Source organism: Chamaea fasciata, unplaced genomic scaffold, assembly GCF_029207755.1.
Source record: "Chamaea fasciata isolate MVZ Bird 193981 ecotype frontalis unplaced genomic scaffold, bChaFas1.0.hap1 SCAF_18, whole genome shotgun sequence".
Taxonomy (NCBI): Eukaryota; Metazoa; Chordata; class Aves; order Passeriformes; family Sylviidae; genus Chamaea; species Chamaea fasciata.
The window spans coordinates 8708327-8724589 of record NW_027094103.1 but is presented as its reverse complement, the minus strand read 5'-3'; the positions used below and the strand labels follow the sequence as shown (position 1 = coordinate 8724589).

The 16263-nt window shown below is 48.6% G+C and overlaps 1 protein-coding gene across 2 annotated transcripts in view; it reads right to left on the bottom strand.

The window, feature by feature from the left end:
* Window positions 1-139: 139 nt before the first annotated feature.
* The window catches only part of TTC28 (tetratricopeptide repeat domain 28), a 107179-nt gene continuing 91055 nt past the window's right edge, over window positions 140-16263 (bottom strand). For both annotated transcript variants that reach the window (XM_066200161.1, XM_066200162.1), the window contains 9 exons: window positions 16026-16170; window positions 14961-15140; window positions 13169-13889; window positions 11386-11510; window positions 10125-10356; window positions 9632-9708; window positions 6642-6771; window positions 6004-6111; window positions 140-5622 (listed from right to left, as the gene is read on the bottom strand). In XM_066200161.1, the coding sequence (XP_066056258.1) occupies window positions 4001-5622; window positions 6004-6111; window positions 6642-6771; window positions 9632-9708; window positions 10125-10356; window positions 11386-11510; window positions 13169-13889; window positions 14961-15140; window positions 16026-16170 (3340 nt within the window). In that variant the 3' untranslated portion in view covers window positions 140-4000. The remainder of the gene's footprint in view (window positions 5623-6003; window positions 6112-6641; window positions 6772-9631; window positions 9709-10124; window positions 10357-11385; window positions 11511-13168; window positions 13890-14960; window positions 15141-16025; window positions 16171-16263) is intronic.

Below are 16263 nucleotides of genomic sequence, written 5' to 3'. Positions count from 1 at the left end.
AGTTCCCGAGGGAGCTGAGGAGAGCTGCCCTGAGTTTCAGCCACACTCTGCCACAGGACACAGTCACACAGGGGAGCTGGAGTGACGAGCCAACAACCACCCTTCCCCAACATCCTTCCAGATCAAGACACTGAGACACTGAGAGAACTCATGCTTTAATAGACACTGAAATCACAAAGAAGAAAAGGCCAAATGCCTTAGCAATTTCAATAAAAATATGAAAATCTTTTTACATGGTAAATTTCATAATATAAAAAGTTTAATGCTGTCTGGAAACAGAGTTTTCATTTACAAAGAAAGTCCATAGAGGCCAAACATGGCTAACACTGCACGTAGGGAGAGCGAGTGCTGAAGGGCTGCTGCTGGGAAGCCTCTGCTGACCATCCTCTCTGGGCCACTGTCTCCAGTGCTCTTCTGCAGCTGAGGGGACAAGTGTCCACACACACGGGCAGCCCTGCTGGGCAGCATGGCAATGCAATGAACCCGAAACTGCTCAAACCCATTTTCACCATCCAGCTGAAACTACCGGTGCTTCCTAACAGATTCACAGACACCTCTGTGCCCCCTGCATCTGTTCTGCAACTTGGAAGAGATGTTCACAGAACGAGCTTGCCCTAATGAAAGAAAATATGGCCTAGAGTGATATGCATGGGTGTAGCACCTTTTTCTTTGTTTCAGTAAGGTATAATTACACAGAAGGAAAACCAATATCAGGCCAGAGGTACAGGCTAACCAACAAAATCAAATTAAACTAGATTTTGATCACAGGGGTTGTTTACTGTTCCCATTTAGTTGGAGCTAAAGACAGTCAATAAAAAAATCTGAAATCTCACACAGTAAAACATACAGGGCAAAACCAAAACATTCTATGGCCTTTGGGATTGGTTGCATGTGGCAGGTTTAATGTGAAAGTGGTTAATACCTAATTGTTATTGCTCACTGTATTACGCAGTGTTGTCACTTGTACCATGCACAAATACAACAACGACAAATGCATTAAACCCACAGAAGGAATTCTAACAGCAAATGGAGAACATGTGATTTTCATTTCCTGAATTTCTCCACGTATTGGGCAAACCTGGTAAGACTCTTCATTTCCTCACAAAGGGGTTGTTTCTCATTCAGGAGGTGGAGGAGTGAGGGACAAGGTGTGCAGTGTCTCCCAGCCACGAGTAAGCATGCATTTCATGGCTCCTGGCAAGCCAATGGAAGTGACCTGTGCCAAGTCAACGGAGACCTATTTCCCAAAAGACTTGTTCTAGTGACACTCACCTTCCATATTTATACAACATCAAATTCCCCAAATACTGAACTTTTCTCTACATCCGAACCCTTCCCTGCTTCTAATTCTCCCCCCTCCTTAAAAACAACAGAAGAATCACTCCCCCACACCCCCCACCCCAATTTAGCTCTGTTTGAAAGCTTTAAGCCAGCATGAAACCTGCTGGAGCACAGAAATGGGTTGTAACAAAATGGCAGCATAGAATTTTTACAGGTTAAAAGATCCTTTAGTTATGGAAGTAAACTACAACAAAGAGGCTTATTTCTGGCGTGTTATGCAGCACTATAGGGAGTATTTGCTGTTGCTATAAACAAAAAGCTGCCCACTTCCATCCTGGGTGTTCCTGGGATGTCGTTTCAAAAAGTTTATGCTGGTTAGAAACAGAGCAGGTCACATGAAGTCTCTCAGCAGTCCTGTGACCACAGCAAGTGGCATGATCAACAGCATCACTGTCTCCACAAGGGGCAGACGCTGTGCTGACTCATTTTGGCCCACTATTCTAATTTTTCCTGCCAACTGACACGAAGGTGATGTTTAGCACCAAACCATCACAGGAAGATGTCATGTACAGACAAATAACTTGCATCATAATGAGTTGAACAGATTGACTCAACTGTTCTGCTACATTGTGTATGAGTAGGTAACTACTCCTTCTCGCTGCACTGAAAACTTTGGTGATCCCCCCCTCCTTTGTTACCTGGCTGTAACAACACAGCCCAGTATCCTTTGCCTTTAGTGTTTGTGTTCATTTCTTGCCATGATAAAAAGGAAAACATTCTCCTGAAACCAGCAGACTCCAGAATATTCTCACAGCACGCATCTGATTATGCCCTATGAGTAAGCTGAGCCTAAGCATTTTCATGTTTCCATATCAGAACTGAATTTTCTGCCCTGTTATCATGCTTTTCCTCCAAGATCCCTAAGAAAATCACAAATTATCAGATCCACATTTACAACAAGAGCATCCAGCCATGCTAAGTACAATTCTCTGCATCAGCAACATACCTCTGGTACGTCCACAGAGCTGCCTGCACTCTCCATTCAGCTGCAAGACTGGAAGTTGACTTTAAGATCCAGCTAAAACTCAGGGCCTAATGAATTCAGCCTCACAACACCTCTGTGAGGTAGGTAGGTAAGTATTACTATCCCCATTTAGATAGAAAGGGAAGACGAGGCACGGAGAGGTGAAGTGATTAGCCTTCAGTCACTCAGCCAATTCTGGGAGTGCAGAATAGACACCAAAAACCTTGGTGATACAGTGCTCTGACTTCACAGCCTGTGAATACCTCGCGTGGATCTGAGCTCACGTGGCGCGGCCGATGCTGCCCCACACCCACGGCTTCAGTGCATGTAAATGATCACTGGGATCCTGATCACATCACTGCATTCCACAGCCACTTAGACACCATCTCCAGCCTGCCCCTAACTCCTAAACCCCACCTAGCCTAGGGAAGCTGACTGTCATATCGCCCTGCGGGTGTTCTTGGTCCCCTTTCCTCCACACGTCAGAGGGCACTCAGGTTCTGCCCCTCTTGCTTGCTGCCTCGCGTTCTGGCTCCAGCTGCACCAACAGCTGCCTACACCTGCACACCTGCTCCAAATGAAACTTGTTTCCACACCTGCTCCAAAGGAAACCTGCCTCCACAGCAGGGAAAAGGTTTGCAGACCTGCTTGCGCTGAGCCCTGGCAATGATTTAGCAGGATCAAGGAGGGATTTTTTTGGTCTGGTGATGTCTGAATCACACACACTGGTGTCACATTCTTGCCTGCTGTGGAACTGCAAAATAATGTTCTGAGCTGCAGCATCTGTAATAATTTTCTGTGCTCACTGAGCAGACAGTGATGTAAGTACTGCCCAGAACTTGCCAGCATAAGAAGTTCACAATGTGGTGTGCCAGAGAGACCAGAGCACTCGGTAAAACCAGAACTTGTCTCTCTGACACACACTCACTACCACACTCACAGGCTCACCTGGTTTGTTACGTTCCAAACATTTCCTTTGAGCAGACCAAACAGCAAAGTCTCATCTGAGGGCTTTCCCTCTAAAAAAGTCACCTGAGATGCAGATTTTAGAATGGGGCACCTCTCTCCTCTTGTCTTTGTTTCACCAGTCTCTAAATGATGCAACAGATCGGCCAGATCCTGCTGCTATGGAGTTTTACTGACAGCAGTTTCTGGTTCTGCCAACCTGGCAGAGGTGTCTACAGGCGTGTGGTCTTCTCCACTGTCAGCCTTTGAAAGCAGTCGAGTAAATGGCTCATCTTTCTCCAGGCAGAGGCTTGTACCTATGTCCTTTGTGGTACACAGGAATGTTCTGCCTCCTCTCCCTTTCCTCTCCAACCCCTGATATGTGTAATTTCTGTACAAAAAGCCAGCTTGAAAACTTCTGGTTAAGAAATACAAGGAGGTGGCTTAAAAGCCAGTATTTACGAAACAGACAACCAGATGCTTTGCACCTGATGCTGCACAAATACTGAATACTACAAACCTGTTATCAGGTGAGTCTGGCCAAGGTCCTGATAAGGGAAACAAAAACCCATGTGTGTGAGGCCGTGTGCCCCCACAGTGACAGCAGGCCAGCCTGTCCCATCCCTGGGCACTGCCAGCTGAGGGCATGACCACGGCTGCTTAGCTGCTGGTTCTGTTTTGGTAAAGGCAAGTGGGCAGAAGCAAATACTTCAGCAAGACTGTAAGTCATCAGCTGGTACTCGGGACATTTCAACATTTGGAGGAAGGGAAAAATCTTCCCGGTGACAAAAATTTATACCCGTTCCCAGCTGGCAGCCTCAGGGGACGCACGGCTCCCAGAGTGCTGCCAGGTGAGGAATGAGCTGACGTCATGGCATTTGTGGTTTCAGGGCGTCTGTGTCCATTTGGAGGGATCTTCTGTGGCGAAGCAGCAAGGTGTTGCCCAAGAGACAGGTCCTTCAGTTCCAGCTTCTCTGCACTTTCTTCTTTGCTGTGCCGTGGTGATAAATTGAGCAAGCTGAGGACATCTTTCTTAGAAGTCATCGTTCCAGGAGCTCCTCGGAGAATCTTTATTGGGCCAGTGGAGTGGTGGGGAGTGCTTTGCCAGAACATCTTTAAGTTGTGAATTGCTTGCACTTTTTCATCGATGGCAGCCAATTTTAATTTGTCTATGTCTGGGGCATCAGCTGGGCTTGAGCGAGCAGAACCAGCTGAGGAATAAGAAAGAGCAGGAGATGGAGTGCTGCCACCAGGAGACTGATGCCCTGAGCTTGGAGAGATATTTCTGGGTGATTTAGAAATGTGAGCACTATAAGGAGAGCTGGGGTACTTGAGTTTAAAGGGAGGCTGCTCAGTCAGGGACCCATGTGAATCACAACTTGGAGACGGCTGCCCACTGTACTGGCCCGTGCCTTCTCTGTTTGACATCTCCGACGTCGTGGGGCTGTTATAGCCAGAGCTCACCTTCTGAAGGGATGAACTCCTCGTTGGAGGCTTTGGTTTAATTGCAAGAGGTGAGGACTGGTTCCTGTGGCTGGAGCTGAGCGGGCGGCTGAAGGCGCTGGTCTCCGAGGAGCGGAACGCGGACACGCCAGCTGGGCTGGCGGCCCCGTCGTCGGAGCTGTTGCTCTTGCTCATCTGGCTGCTGCTTCTCTGAAGACGTTCAACCGCAATGAGGTGGCTTTGAGTTTCCTCCAGAATTTTTTGGGCCAACTCTTGTGGATCAAGCTTTGGATTACTGTCCTCCTGGGATTTGACAGTGCTGTCAGTCTCGGTGCTAGACTGGTCAGATTCCCCAGTATCAGAACTTGCAAGTTTCCCAACTTTTTGGAAAGGTGAATTTGGGCTGGGGATGAGAGTCATTTTAACAGGAGAATTTGGAGTACTTATGCTCCCTTTGGAGTTGATGGACACTTTAATGCCTCCATTCTGACTAGTTTTGGGCTGTTTGTGATCGGGGGAAAATCCTGGTTTTATGTTTTCTTGGTAACTGGCCAAAGGCTCATTGCTGATTATAGAGAAACCTTCATACTCTTCCTCATCTTTGCTGGCTGCAGTGGCTTGTGCTGACAGCTGGCTCTGAGCTGCAGATCTGTGTGGATAGATATTCTTGGGCCTCTCATAATCCTGCCGTCCTCTGTGTCCTGCCCCATCCAGCGTGTTCTCTGGCTTGGAAACAAAGCTCATGGAAGAAGCAATGGAGCTCAGGCTGTACACAGAAATGGCATCTGAGGCAATGCTGTCTGGACAGGTAGGAGAGAATGGAGGGTTTTGATACTGGGGTACAGGGTTGGAAACAGACTGAGCAGAAGCCAGTGACTCCAGTGATGAGGAACTGTCCAGGCTAAGACGCTTGGGCAGCTCTGTAGAATCTAAAAAAGAAAAGACAACAGTATGTACAAATATGCCCCATGATACACCATAAAATCAAAAGAAACCGACTACTATTTAGGTAAGGAAAAAGAACTGCACAGCCCAGGCAAGAACCTCTGTCCAGGTATCCTAGATCGAAGTTCGTTATCATTTCGTATCTCAAAACAAAGAATGAGTTATATGTCCCCCACTCGCTGGACTCCATCTCCAGCTTCTGCTCAGACAAGTCTTTTCCACACAAAAATAACATTTACTCCATTCTCTGTATCACATTTGGTCTGTGTGACCTCTGCAAAGATGCAAGTGTGAGATTTCTGCAGAAGCCATCCTGATCAAATCATCAGATGACACAAGAGCAAAAACACACAGAGCAGCTTTACCAAAAAGTGCCAGCAAGGATTGTAGAGCAAAGTGCATGGTCCTCCTAGTAGCCTGTTTCCCAGTTTTCAGAATGACCTCCTCTTGGCCAACTTCACAAAGGTCAAAACCTGCAGTGGAACATGGAACAGAAAACTACAGCTCACAAAAAAACCCTCTGTCTCAAATAAGAAAAATCTCATTTATAACACAGACAGAACAGAGAGGTATGACAGCCTGCAGCACCCTCAGAAGGATGACTTCACCTCTCATGTGCAGTTTGTTGTCTGTTATTTATTACTGTTTAGCACACCTTCTCCAGGTGTTGGGAGCTTTGTGGCGCTGGACTGGGAACACACACACTCATCAACAAATCACTCCTGTCAACACCTCTGGAGTTGCAAATTCTCTGGGGTTGTCAGGAAATTATATACCAAACACATTTCAGGGGACAGTGTCCTACATGTCAAACCATTTACTATTAATTCCAGGTTTTCTTACAGAAATGGAGCTGAAGATCACAGACCTGGGAATTTGGCAAATGCAGGCTGGGCTGCAGGAGGCAGACAAATGTGAAGCTGTGAGTCTTATCAGTGCTTCAAGCCCCCACATGAGACACCAGCAATGGATTTAGAGACAACAGAAAGAAATGTTTTCCTACCTAGAGCTGCCAGAAACTCATGACAGCCAGGCAGCCTCCAGAGCTGGACACTGATGGAGACCTGGATTGGTGCAGAGGGGAAATCTTGCTCCTTCTCGCCTGCCTGAAGTTGAACCAGGACTTGATGCAGCTGAAGAGAGCAATACAGACATTAGCCATTCCTTGCAAGTCGCATCACTGCTTCTCTTACAGCCACAGATAAGGCAATGCCCTTCCCTGGACACCCCTTCCCTGGACACCCAGTTCAGCTGCTGCTCCTGAACAGAGCAGTGAGATGGGAAGGTCTGGGAAGAAGGACAGTTCAGGGACAGCAACATCAGACAAGACTGGAACAGCAGCAAAGGCAGGGACAGACCAGGGGTGAGGGCTGGGGGGTGGCCAGTGGAAGCTGAGCAAGAAGGAAGCACAGCAGGAACATCTGTGAAGGGAAAGAAAAGGAAAGAGATACTCTGGGGCTGCTCACAGAAATATACTAAAGCCCATTCCATGACTGAGCCATACTCCTTATGCAAATCCTAAGAAACTCATTAAGTGGGCAGAACAAGTCATAGGAAACCATGGAAGACTTTCCTAGTATCTCCACGGCCTCCAGGAGAGAAGTTTCTCAACTGTGCCCAAGGGACAGGAGTAGCAAGCTAGAGAGAAAATGTGTTTATGAAGATCTGACACAAATTAAGATGCCAGGATCCCGTGTAATTCACCAACACAGCTAGGGCAGCAAGGATGGAAAGCCATTCATCAGAGACCAGCTGACCTCAGGACCACCCATGTGTCACAACCCACAAAAGCTTACACAGGCCTTTTTCCACAGTAGCTCTGTGGAGCAAATCCCAGGCCTGGGAGTGGGTGCAGACACGTTGCAGCACAGGGCACGGGTCTGCAGCGACCCCGGCACGTCACCCTGCAGTGTCACCCCCGTGCACAGCATACTCACCATTCCCACCACATTTCTAACAGCCTTCGGGCAGCAGGTAACAAGAAAGGAAAAGAGGAGAAAAGAACATGGGTTACTCTGTGCTACAAAGTGTCTGTGCTGAGGAACCTTGAGGGGACACATCCCTGTGCCAGCCAGCAGCCTGTCTGCAAGATGCTGTGTCCAGAGGAAGAAGGGAGCAATGGGAATGGCCTGAGCTGTGAATCCAACAGCAGGGGAACAGGCAGCTGGAATCTGGGAGTGCCCAGCTCATGACAGCTCAGACACTTAGCAGGCACACACTCAGGCCAACCCACACTCTGGCAGGAGGCTGAACATAAAACAGCCCTTCTCTTGTTTCCTCTGGGACACAGTACTGGCATCAGTGCAGCCAGAAATCCCTAACTTTTCCTTGCACATGCAAGGAAGTTCTCTCTTCTGTGGCTCCTGCCTTCTCTTTTGCACTCAAAATAAGCATTTTCTATCCAGTGCTGCTGCTCAGGCTCCCACCTTGCTGCTTCACTAATGCCAAGAGCACCTGCTCCCTTGTGATTCTGGTCACCTGCTCAGGAAAACCAACAAGCAGCACCCACTGACTGAAATGTCTGACATCCTGCTTCTGTCTGGAACAAAGTCTGCTTTCCTCTGGGACAGGCAGAGCCCCAGCTGCTCACACCATCAACTGCCAAGAGGCAGGAAAGGACAAAAGCAATAACCACAATGGAGGGGAGAGCTGTTGAAAATGAACAAGTAACAGGATAGACTGGTGCAAAAGGGAATTCTGCCAGGGGCCTGGCCTATGGAAGGAAATTTGCAAAATCCCTGCCAGTATTTGCTCTGTGGGGCAGCAAGGAAAGGGTGTGTGTGTCTTTTGTTACTTGTGCACAGCCAGCTGAATGTTTTTCCTTGGGTAATTTAATCATCTGAGGCAGGGCAGCAATCATGAAGCCACCTCATTAGCACTCTAAGGCATTTCCAGCCATGGGAATGCTGTCCTGTCCTCCTCACACCCTTCAAACCTGGTCTCCCTTGGGTGGCCATGAGGGACATAACCCTGAAGTAAACCACACACATCTCAGGCACTGATGAGAGCCAAGGCAAGAGGCAAAACACCACCGAGGACATTGGTCACCAAGGGAATTGGAAACCTCTCAAACTCGGCTTCAGATCCTAACAGGAACCCTTTCCTTGGAGCAGACCCATCCTAGTGGGCTGCCAGAGCCACTCAGTAGATAACAGAGAAGCTGGGGCTCTTCTCTGGCTTTTTCTGCAGACTCCATGTGACCAAAGGAAGGGCAGCCCAACACCACACAGAACCAACCCCAGCTCCCCACCACAGTATTGCCTGGAATACCTCTGCATGGAGAAAGGGGAAAGAAAGTGAGATATAGGTCCATTCCCTGTGTGAGTGTGTCCTTGTACTAAAGCAGACAAATGATGAAGAGAAACCTCACTACAGGAGCACTCAGGAGAGTAAGAACCATGGAATGGGAAGCAGCCAGGCTGGTGGAGCAGAGAAAGGTCAGGTTAGGCTAGGCATGCTTCAGAGATGGGAGAGGGAGGAGTGTGAAGGAGGTTGAGGGGAGCAGGGAGAAGTCCCATCACCACAGGTAGCACTGCCCTTCTAAAGACCAGAAATCCCTTCCATGGAGCTGCGAGCACACACAGGAGCAGCACAGGCTCAGTGAGTTTTCTGACAGACCTTGCATTGTCCAAAGTCAACCATACCTTGGGACTTCAGTAAATACAGTGGGCAGTGACCAGCCAGTGTGGGCCTAGGCAGGATGGCCAAACAGCAGTTAGGGGTCTGATACTCAATTCCCACACTGCTGTAGGGATCATGCTTTCACTTGTCACTGAACAGGGAGTCCCAGCCCAGTAACCCACCTGTGTATTTTCCTTCTGGACACACACTTTCATTCACACAAACAGGCAAGTTTAGAATTTCAATCCTCAAGTCTCCTAGCAAGCTCTGGGTCGATAAACCAGGGCATCAACCCTTCTGCATATTTCTGCATTTACTGACCTGGGAAGAGCCATTTGCAACCTGGTACTGGAGGAAAACCTCCCAACTCACCCTGTTGATAAGCTGCTCTCCTGTTTCTGAAGCTGTGATAAGTTTACAAAGTGCCTGAAGTGCAGGGTTAGGCAAACCTGAAAAACATCAGCAGAAACATCTGTATCTGTTTCTTGACTGCAAGAAATGCAACAAACCTGAACAGAACACACTCTTGGCTAATTCCTAAAACCTCACCCCCACATCACTGGACAGCTCTGGAAGCAGCAGCAATTTCCAGAATACAAAAGGTCTTCCCACTTTGCATCTGATGACAGGGTTCCTGACTAAGAGCTGGGGGAGAGGCAATGTCACATCATGCTTACTCGACCCAGCAGCAAACAATTCTCATCTGTGACAGAATTTTCAGTTAACATTTACTTTTAGAACTTCTTCCCAGTCCAATACATTGACTTCATTGATGTAAAACATCCCCGTTTCACATGCTGACACCACAGAAAGGCATGAAAGGCTGATGTCTGCCTGGTCAGGGCCCACAGCTGCCTCCTCTCACCTAGGAGGGACTGGATGGTGGTGCTGCACTGCTGCAGCCTGTCCCCAGGGTCCGAGGTTGGGAAGAACACTGCTGCTGGGAGGCCACTGGCTGGAGGGTCCAACCGAAATCCCACTGCTGTGAGGAGTGCCTGCCAGCCTGGAATGCCACCAACTTTATTCTCCACACTCTGCTGGGAGGTGTACATGGAGTTGTGCTGCCCGTTCTGGATTCGCTGCAATGATTTCTCCACCTGTGGAGAAATGACACAGCCTATTGTACAAGACGCTGTTACTGTCTCTTTTTACACAGAGGAGAGACTGGAACAGAAGGCTGAGAGACAGCAAATCCAGGATTGATCCTGGTCTGCCTCACACAAGAGGACATTAGTGCCTTGAAAAGAGAAGCTCCAGTAACTCAGCATTCACAGCTGTAACATCAGAGTGATGAGTGTCAATATTCTCTGGGACACTGGGAACAATAATGCCACAGCAAACAAAGTAGCAGTTTGCTTGGGATTGTCTCCTGTAAGCCTGGCAGCTGCATTTCTCCCCAAAAGATGACTCACCTTGGGGTTCCAGACTATTTATTATCAGACTAAGAGCCTGCAGCCACATGGCAAACAGGAAAGAAAGATGAGTGTCCACAAACTCCAGCAACTGGGAAGACCAGCAACATTCACAGGTTTCCATCATTCTATGGATACTTCACACTCCTGTGAGACCACAGATGATGCATTGGGAAGAAAAGTATTAGAAGTCATGAGTGATCATTCCAGCCACCTGGCAGTTGGCTGCAGTCCCACTGTTCCCCAGGACAGGCTGGTGGCACAGATGGGGACAGAATGGCCTCTTATCTTCCAAACACGCAGAGACAGCAGTGACTGTGCTCTGTTTCCATGACTGCCATGTTCGTAGCTATTTCCCTGTATAAACAATTAATCCCAATGCTTACCCCTAAAGCAGAAACCCAATTCACCAGCTAATGCAAACCAGATGGGTCTGGGGAGGATTCTGTCACTATACAATCTAAGATTTTGCTTAGTTTGCCTCTTTTTGCACTGAACACTTCCTTAGGTGTCCAAGTCTTTCCACACTGACCTTGAGTTTTGCAAGAGGATACGTCATGGCACAAGGGAAGGATGAAGATGTGTGTGTGTATATATGTATTTTTTTCAAGTGGGAGTGGCTGCTGTTCCACTCATGCCCTCAAGTGAGGGTGTCTCAGGACTAGATGGGCTGTGGAGCCACTCCTGGTTGTGACAGCACTTCCTTTCCCTTACCAGATGGAGGAGGACACGCAGAGCATCCCGGGCCCTTTCAGGGTGCTGCAGGATCTCAGTCAGGGCCTGTCCTACCAGTGAAGAAGGGCTGTTCAGCTTCATATCACTCCCAATAAGCATGAAACCTGCAGGATTCAGAATGAGAGAAAATCAATCTCCTGTTGTTATGGAAAATGTTCAAACCAGACACAGATGTCCTCTGCCCTCAGAATGGTTCACTGTACCCTGCACAGGGAGATTCTTTTCCCAGAGCTGCTGCCCACTCCCTGTCCAGTCTTGCAGACTGAACTTCCAGAAAGTTTCTAGATACTTCTTCCTGTCTCCTGCTATTAAATCAATAGTGTCTTCCTGTTCAGGCAAGCAGAAAAACACTGGATTGCAGCTGAACTTGTCCAGGCACGCTCCAGGTCTCCTCTACAGCCATGGAAATCAACACGTGCCAACAGTGGTCGTACAACAGAACTGTGAACATGAGAAGTTTTTGCTGTCCTGGCTCATGCACCATTCAATGCCAGACTCCCCAGATGCCAGCACAAAGAGCTCTACATTTTCCTTCTCATTCATGCAGTGAGGATGCAGCTGCTCCTGGCTCTGGTGCTCTGTCCAAGACTCAGTGCCAAGGGTCAGCAGTGGAAGTCGGGCACTGTGTGTGATGAACTTGCACAGGGCCATGGAAGGGGCAGTACTCAGCCAGCCTGAGCAGCTGAAAGCCTCTGCTTGCTGGCAATGCCAAGCACCATGTGGATACGGTTCTTTTCTGCCTAGGAAGTGGACACTTTGGGGGCCTTTGAGTGCTTTTTTCTTTTGAGACAGAAAAATGTTGGAAGGAAAATAAAATCCCAACTGAAGAGAGGACCGTAACCTGAACTCAGCTCACAGCTGGTACTACCTGAACCACATCCTAATGCTGGACTCAACATGCCTGAAATCCTTGTCAGCCTGACTCATTTTAACAAGTTCCTGCTCCTCCAGCCATGTGCAGTTCGCACCAGAGCCATATTCACCACAGTTTCCTGGGCTAAATAACATGGTTCTGCTGCCTGTGCAAAAATCAGTTTGGGGAATGCCTGCAGCTGTCAAAAACCAGGCCTCGTGCCAGGAGGAAAAATTAGGTTATCTGTACATACTCCTGTCACAGCACTGCTGAACTCCAAGACTTTGTCATTCCAAATCTCAACGTACAGATCTAATTGAGAGGGAGCAAGCACCAGCACTGCACAGGGAGCTGACACTACTGAGCCATTACCAATGGAAGCAGGGGAAACCTTTCTGCTAAAAAGACCAAAGGAATAAGCCCTGCAAGGTTTATGTCACAGAAATCACAGCTACTTGCTGCTGCTGCTTCTAGCAGCACTTCTCCTGCCTCCTGTTGAAGTGTCACTAAATTTTCCATTAAAAAATTGTATGTGTACTCCAGCTGACTCCATCCCACGGATACAGGAAGCGTGAGCCTGGAGATTTCAAACATAGAGAATGAGTTGTTGTACTGTGCTTTATTTCTTTCCAGTCATGAAACACACTTCACCTCACAACTGCTTTTAATTATACTCAATCCATAGCCACCTACTGTGCCCAGTGAAATGCTGGTGAGTCTTGTGACACTGACATTCAGTCACACTCAGCTGAATCAGGGTCTGAGACAAAGGGGCTGAATTCCGGGAAAGCACAGGGCACACACTGCTCCCAATTACCTGCCAGCACTGCTCCTTGCTTAGCTCATGTAGTTTGGCAGCTGCCTAGAAAGCCCATCTGATTTGTCCAGAAGTAAGAAGACTCTCCCTACCTGCCCAGTTGGCTGGATGAGAGAACTGCTTGCTGCTCTGCACGGTTTTCATGGCTTCTCCGAGGGCTGCACTGGCTTTCGTCCCGTTTAGGAGAGAGGAATAGAAGGCGTGCACAAACATTTTGGAAGCAGCCACAGGAATGGGCCAGAGTGACACAAGGACACATTGAGCCCCAGCAGCCAGGAATGCTCTTGTCAAGCCAATGACTCCATCAGAAGTGACTTTGCTGTTGGACTCTTGGTAAGAGCCTAGAACCACCAGCTTGACAGGAAGACGCAGATCCAGCACGTCAGCCGCTGTAAGCAGGAACTCCTGCAGAGGAGGGCAGTCCGAGATGCTCTCCACATCACTTGCATCATCCTGCATCCTAAGAGATTCTGGGATTGTGTAGGGATTCCCAAAAGAACTCTTGCTGCTGGCTGGGTTGCTGTCAGTGTTGGGTGTCAGGACCAAAGCAGCCAGTTTCCAGGAGACGTGGGTTGCAAAATGGACACATTCTGCCTGAGTGAGGGCACTCATGACTCTCTCTTTTGTTGAGGAGCTGCCGACTAAGGGCTGGCAGCCAAGTAACTCAGACACCATATATGCTTCCTCTTCTGCAGAGGGCATAGGTCCCCACAGCCACCTGTCCATAACTGCTGAAGGGAGCTTGGGATTTCCTATCACAGCTGCCATTGAGGTAGAACTGGAGTAAGCAGGAGTATTCTTCCTCACATGGGACTACACAGAGAAAGAGAAAGAGAAAATGGGGTTCAAAGATCTGGTTTTTACCGTGCTGGTAATAAAATATCCTGTCACTCTGGCTCTAAACATAAGTCTGGTTGTCATAATTACAGAAAGACTGAGTTTCTTTAGTTTCTTCTGTTTAACTATTCCAAGGAACACCTCTTTGTCTGAGTCTGGTCAAAACTTCAATCCCCAGATCTTGGGTGAACAAAAAGATAATAACAGAAAGCAACAGATATAGCCCAGATCCCTTTGAGGGCTGCAGCACAGCTAAAAACATTAAGAAGATTGCAGGTTCTCACATTACTGAAACACTACCTTCAATCACTCACTAAGTGGCTCCTTGTACCTGTATTTCCAAGATCAGTGTCAGCACTGCCAGCAGCAGGTGCTGCATGCAGCTGATACTGAATGGAATAGCAGTAATGCTGACAAAATTCAAACACTTCTACTGTTCCACTGACTGTGCTTAACCCAGGGCAAACCAAGCTGTGCCACAAAACACTGCCCAGCAAGAGGCAATGTGACTTGGTGCATTCTCCGAGACCTGGGCATTAGAAATGCTCCTGCCAAACCTCAGCCTGAAGATACTTCTGTGCAGGATTCACCTGTGGGATCTGCTTTCCCTCACAGCTTTGGTGTCCTGAGATATTAGTGGCCTTCCCCACTCAGAATGCTAAAATGGAGGTGAACACACCAGCCATGTGACAGGACAGCTTGGCAAGGAAGCTCAGCACGGATCACAGACACCTACACCTCTGTAGTCGGCCATGTAGTTCCACACACAGCATGTGCAATCTTTTAGGGGAGGATATCCAAATGATCCAATCCCCTTGTCCTTCTTGGCATGCCTGGGGCTGTGATTTTGTGCTGCAGGAACTACATCAGAACCTACTTCAGAGCTGTGGTGCTCAGCATGTGCTCCCCAGACCCCGGGTGGCCTGTCTATGGTTTCTATTCTTGTGTCTGGCACAGCAGGACAGAGCTGCTGCTTTCTGAGCATGCACCAGGACCTGCACCCCCAGGAGAGGTTCTGTGAGAGGGGTTCCATAAGCAGTGTCAGACCTTGGAGCTGGGGTTCAGAGACTGGATGGAGGGCACTGCAATGAGGCTGAAGCGCTCGTACAGGTACTCGTTGGAGGAACTGCCCTTCAGGAGAGCGAAGGGAATGAGGTACAGTTCTCCCTCCAGAACCAGGATCAGCTGGCGGTGCCGGCCAACAGGCCCACTGGAATGCATCAAACCCTGAACAGAAAGGAGAGAGTTAGTTTGGCTCTTTCACTCCACCTGTGTCTTCGCCTGCACTTCCCAAGCATCAGGCTCTAGTGTGACCCCGTGTCGGGTTTGGAAAGACCCACATCAGAACCACGCTCTGTGTGAGAGATGGGCACATGTCCTGTGCAGCTGGACTGCTGCCCACCTATGTCCAGCCAGTTCCACTGGGAAACGTGAGCTCTGAGGGCACTGACCCATCTGCTCTGGGTCATCATCCTGGCCTCAGACCACGTGGGGCCCTGCCTCACCCTGGTACCGCAGCTCCTTCTGCTCCAGCCTGAAGCCTTGGCTAATCCCAACCACCTATGCCTTGTCAGTACTGTCATCACCTTATCCTTTGTCACAGAATACTCTTTGTGATACTGCATTTCTAAATAGCCATTTCCTCTGAAGACCAAACAATCTACAGACAGATTGTGTCCATGGCCTTCCAGAGACTTGCCATCATCATCAACCCAGAGTCACCAAAAGATCTAAACAGAAAGCATCTTATGGGTGGGAAAGTGAAGTTGAGAGATTAGTCAATAGGGAACATGCAGCTGGGCACAAAATGTGACAGCTGCTCCTGGTCCCATGTAACTGGAAATTTATTCATCTAGAGTACCATAAAAACCAATTAGTTTACACTCCAGGAAAGAGCAACTCCAAAGCACTGAAATTTGCTCCAGCTTAAACACTGGCAGCCCACCAAAAAAAAAAGCATGCAGGACTAAATCCTTGTCTCTAGATGGTTGCTAAGACCCCTTCCAACCCAGACTGTTCTGTGAAAATACCCTACTTCAGAAACCAGCCCCAAGCTGTCTGTTCTTGCTTCCCCACACTGAGAGGGTTTTGGTGTCTGTGCCAAGGGCTTACTCCTTCCATGGGTCCTATCAGTAAGTCGTAGAGAGCACGGAGTGGGGGTTTGCTGAAAGAAGTCTGCCTCCTTGGCAGTGATGATGTTCCATCCTTAGCAGGAGACATGGTGCTGCTGAACAGGCTGGTCATGCTCTGACAGCTCCTGTGGGCAAAAGCCAAGGGAGAGGTTAGCTGCAGGAATCTGAGCTGCCCTGTGGCTGCCCTGACATTCGGACAGTGACATGAGCCAGTCCCT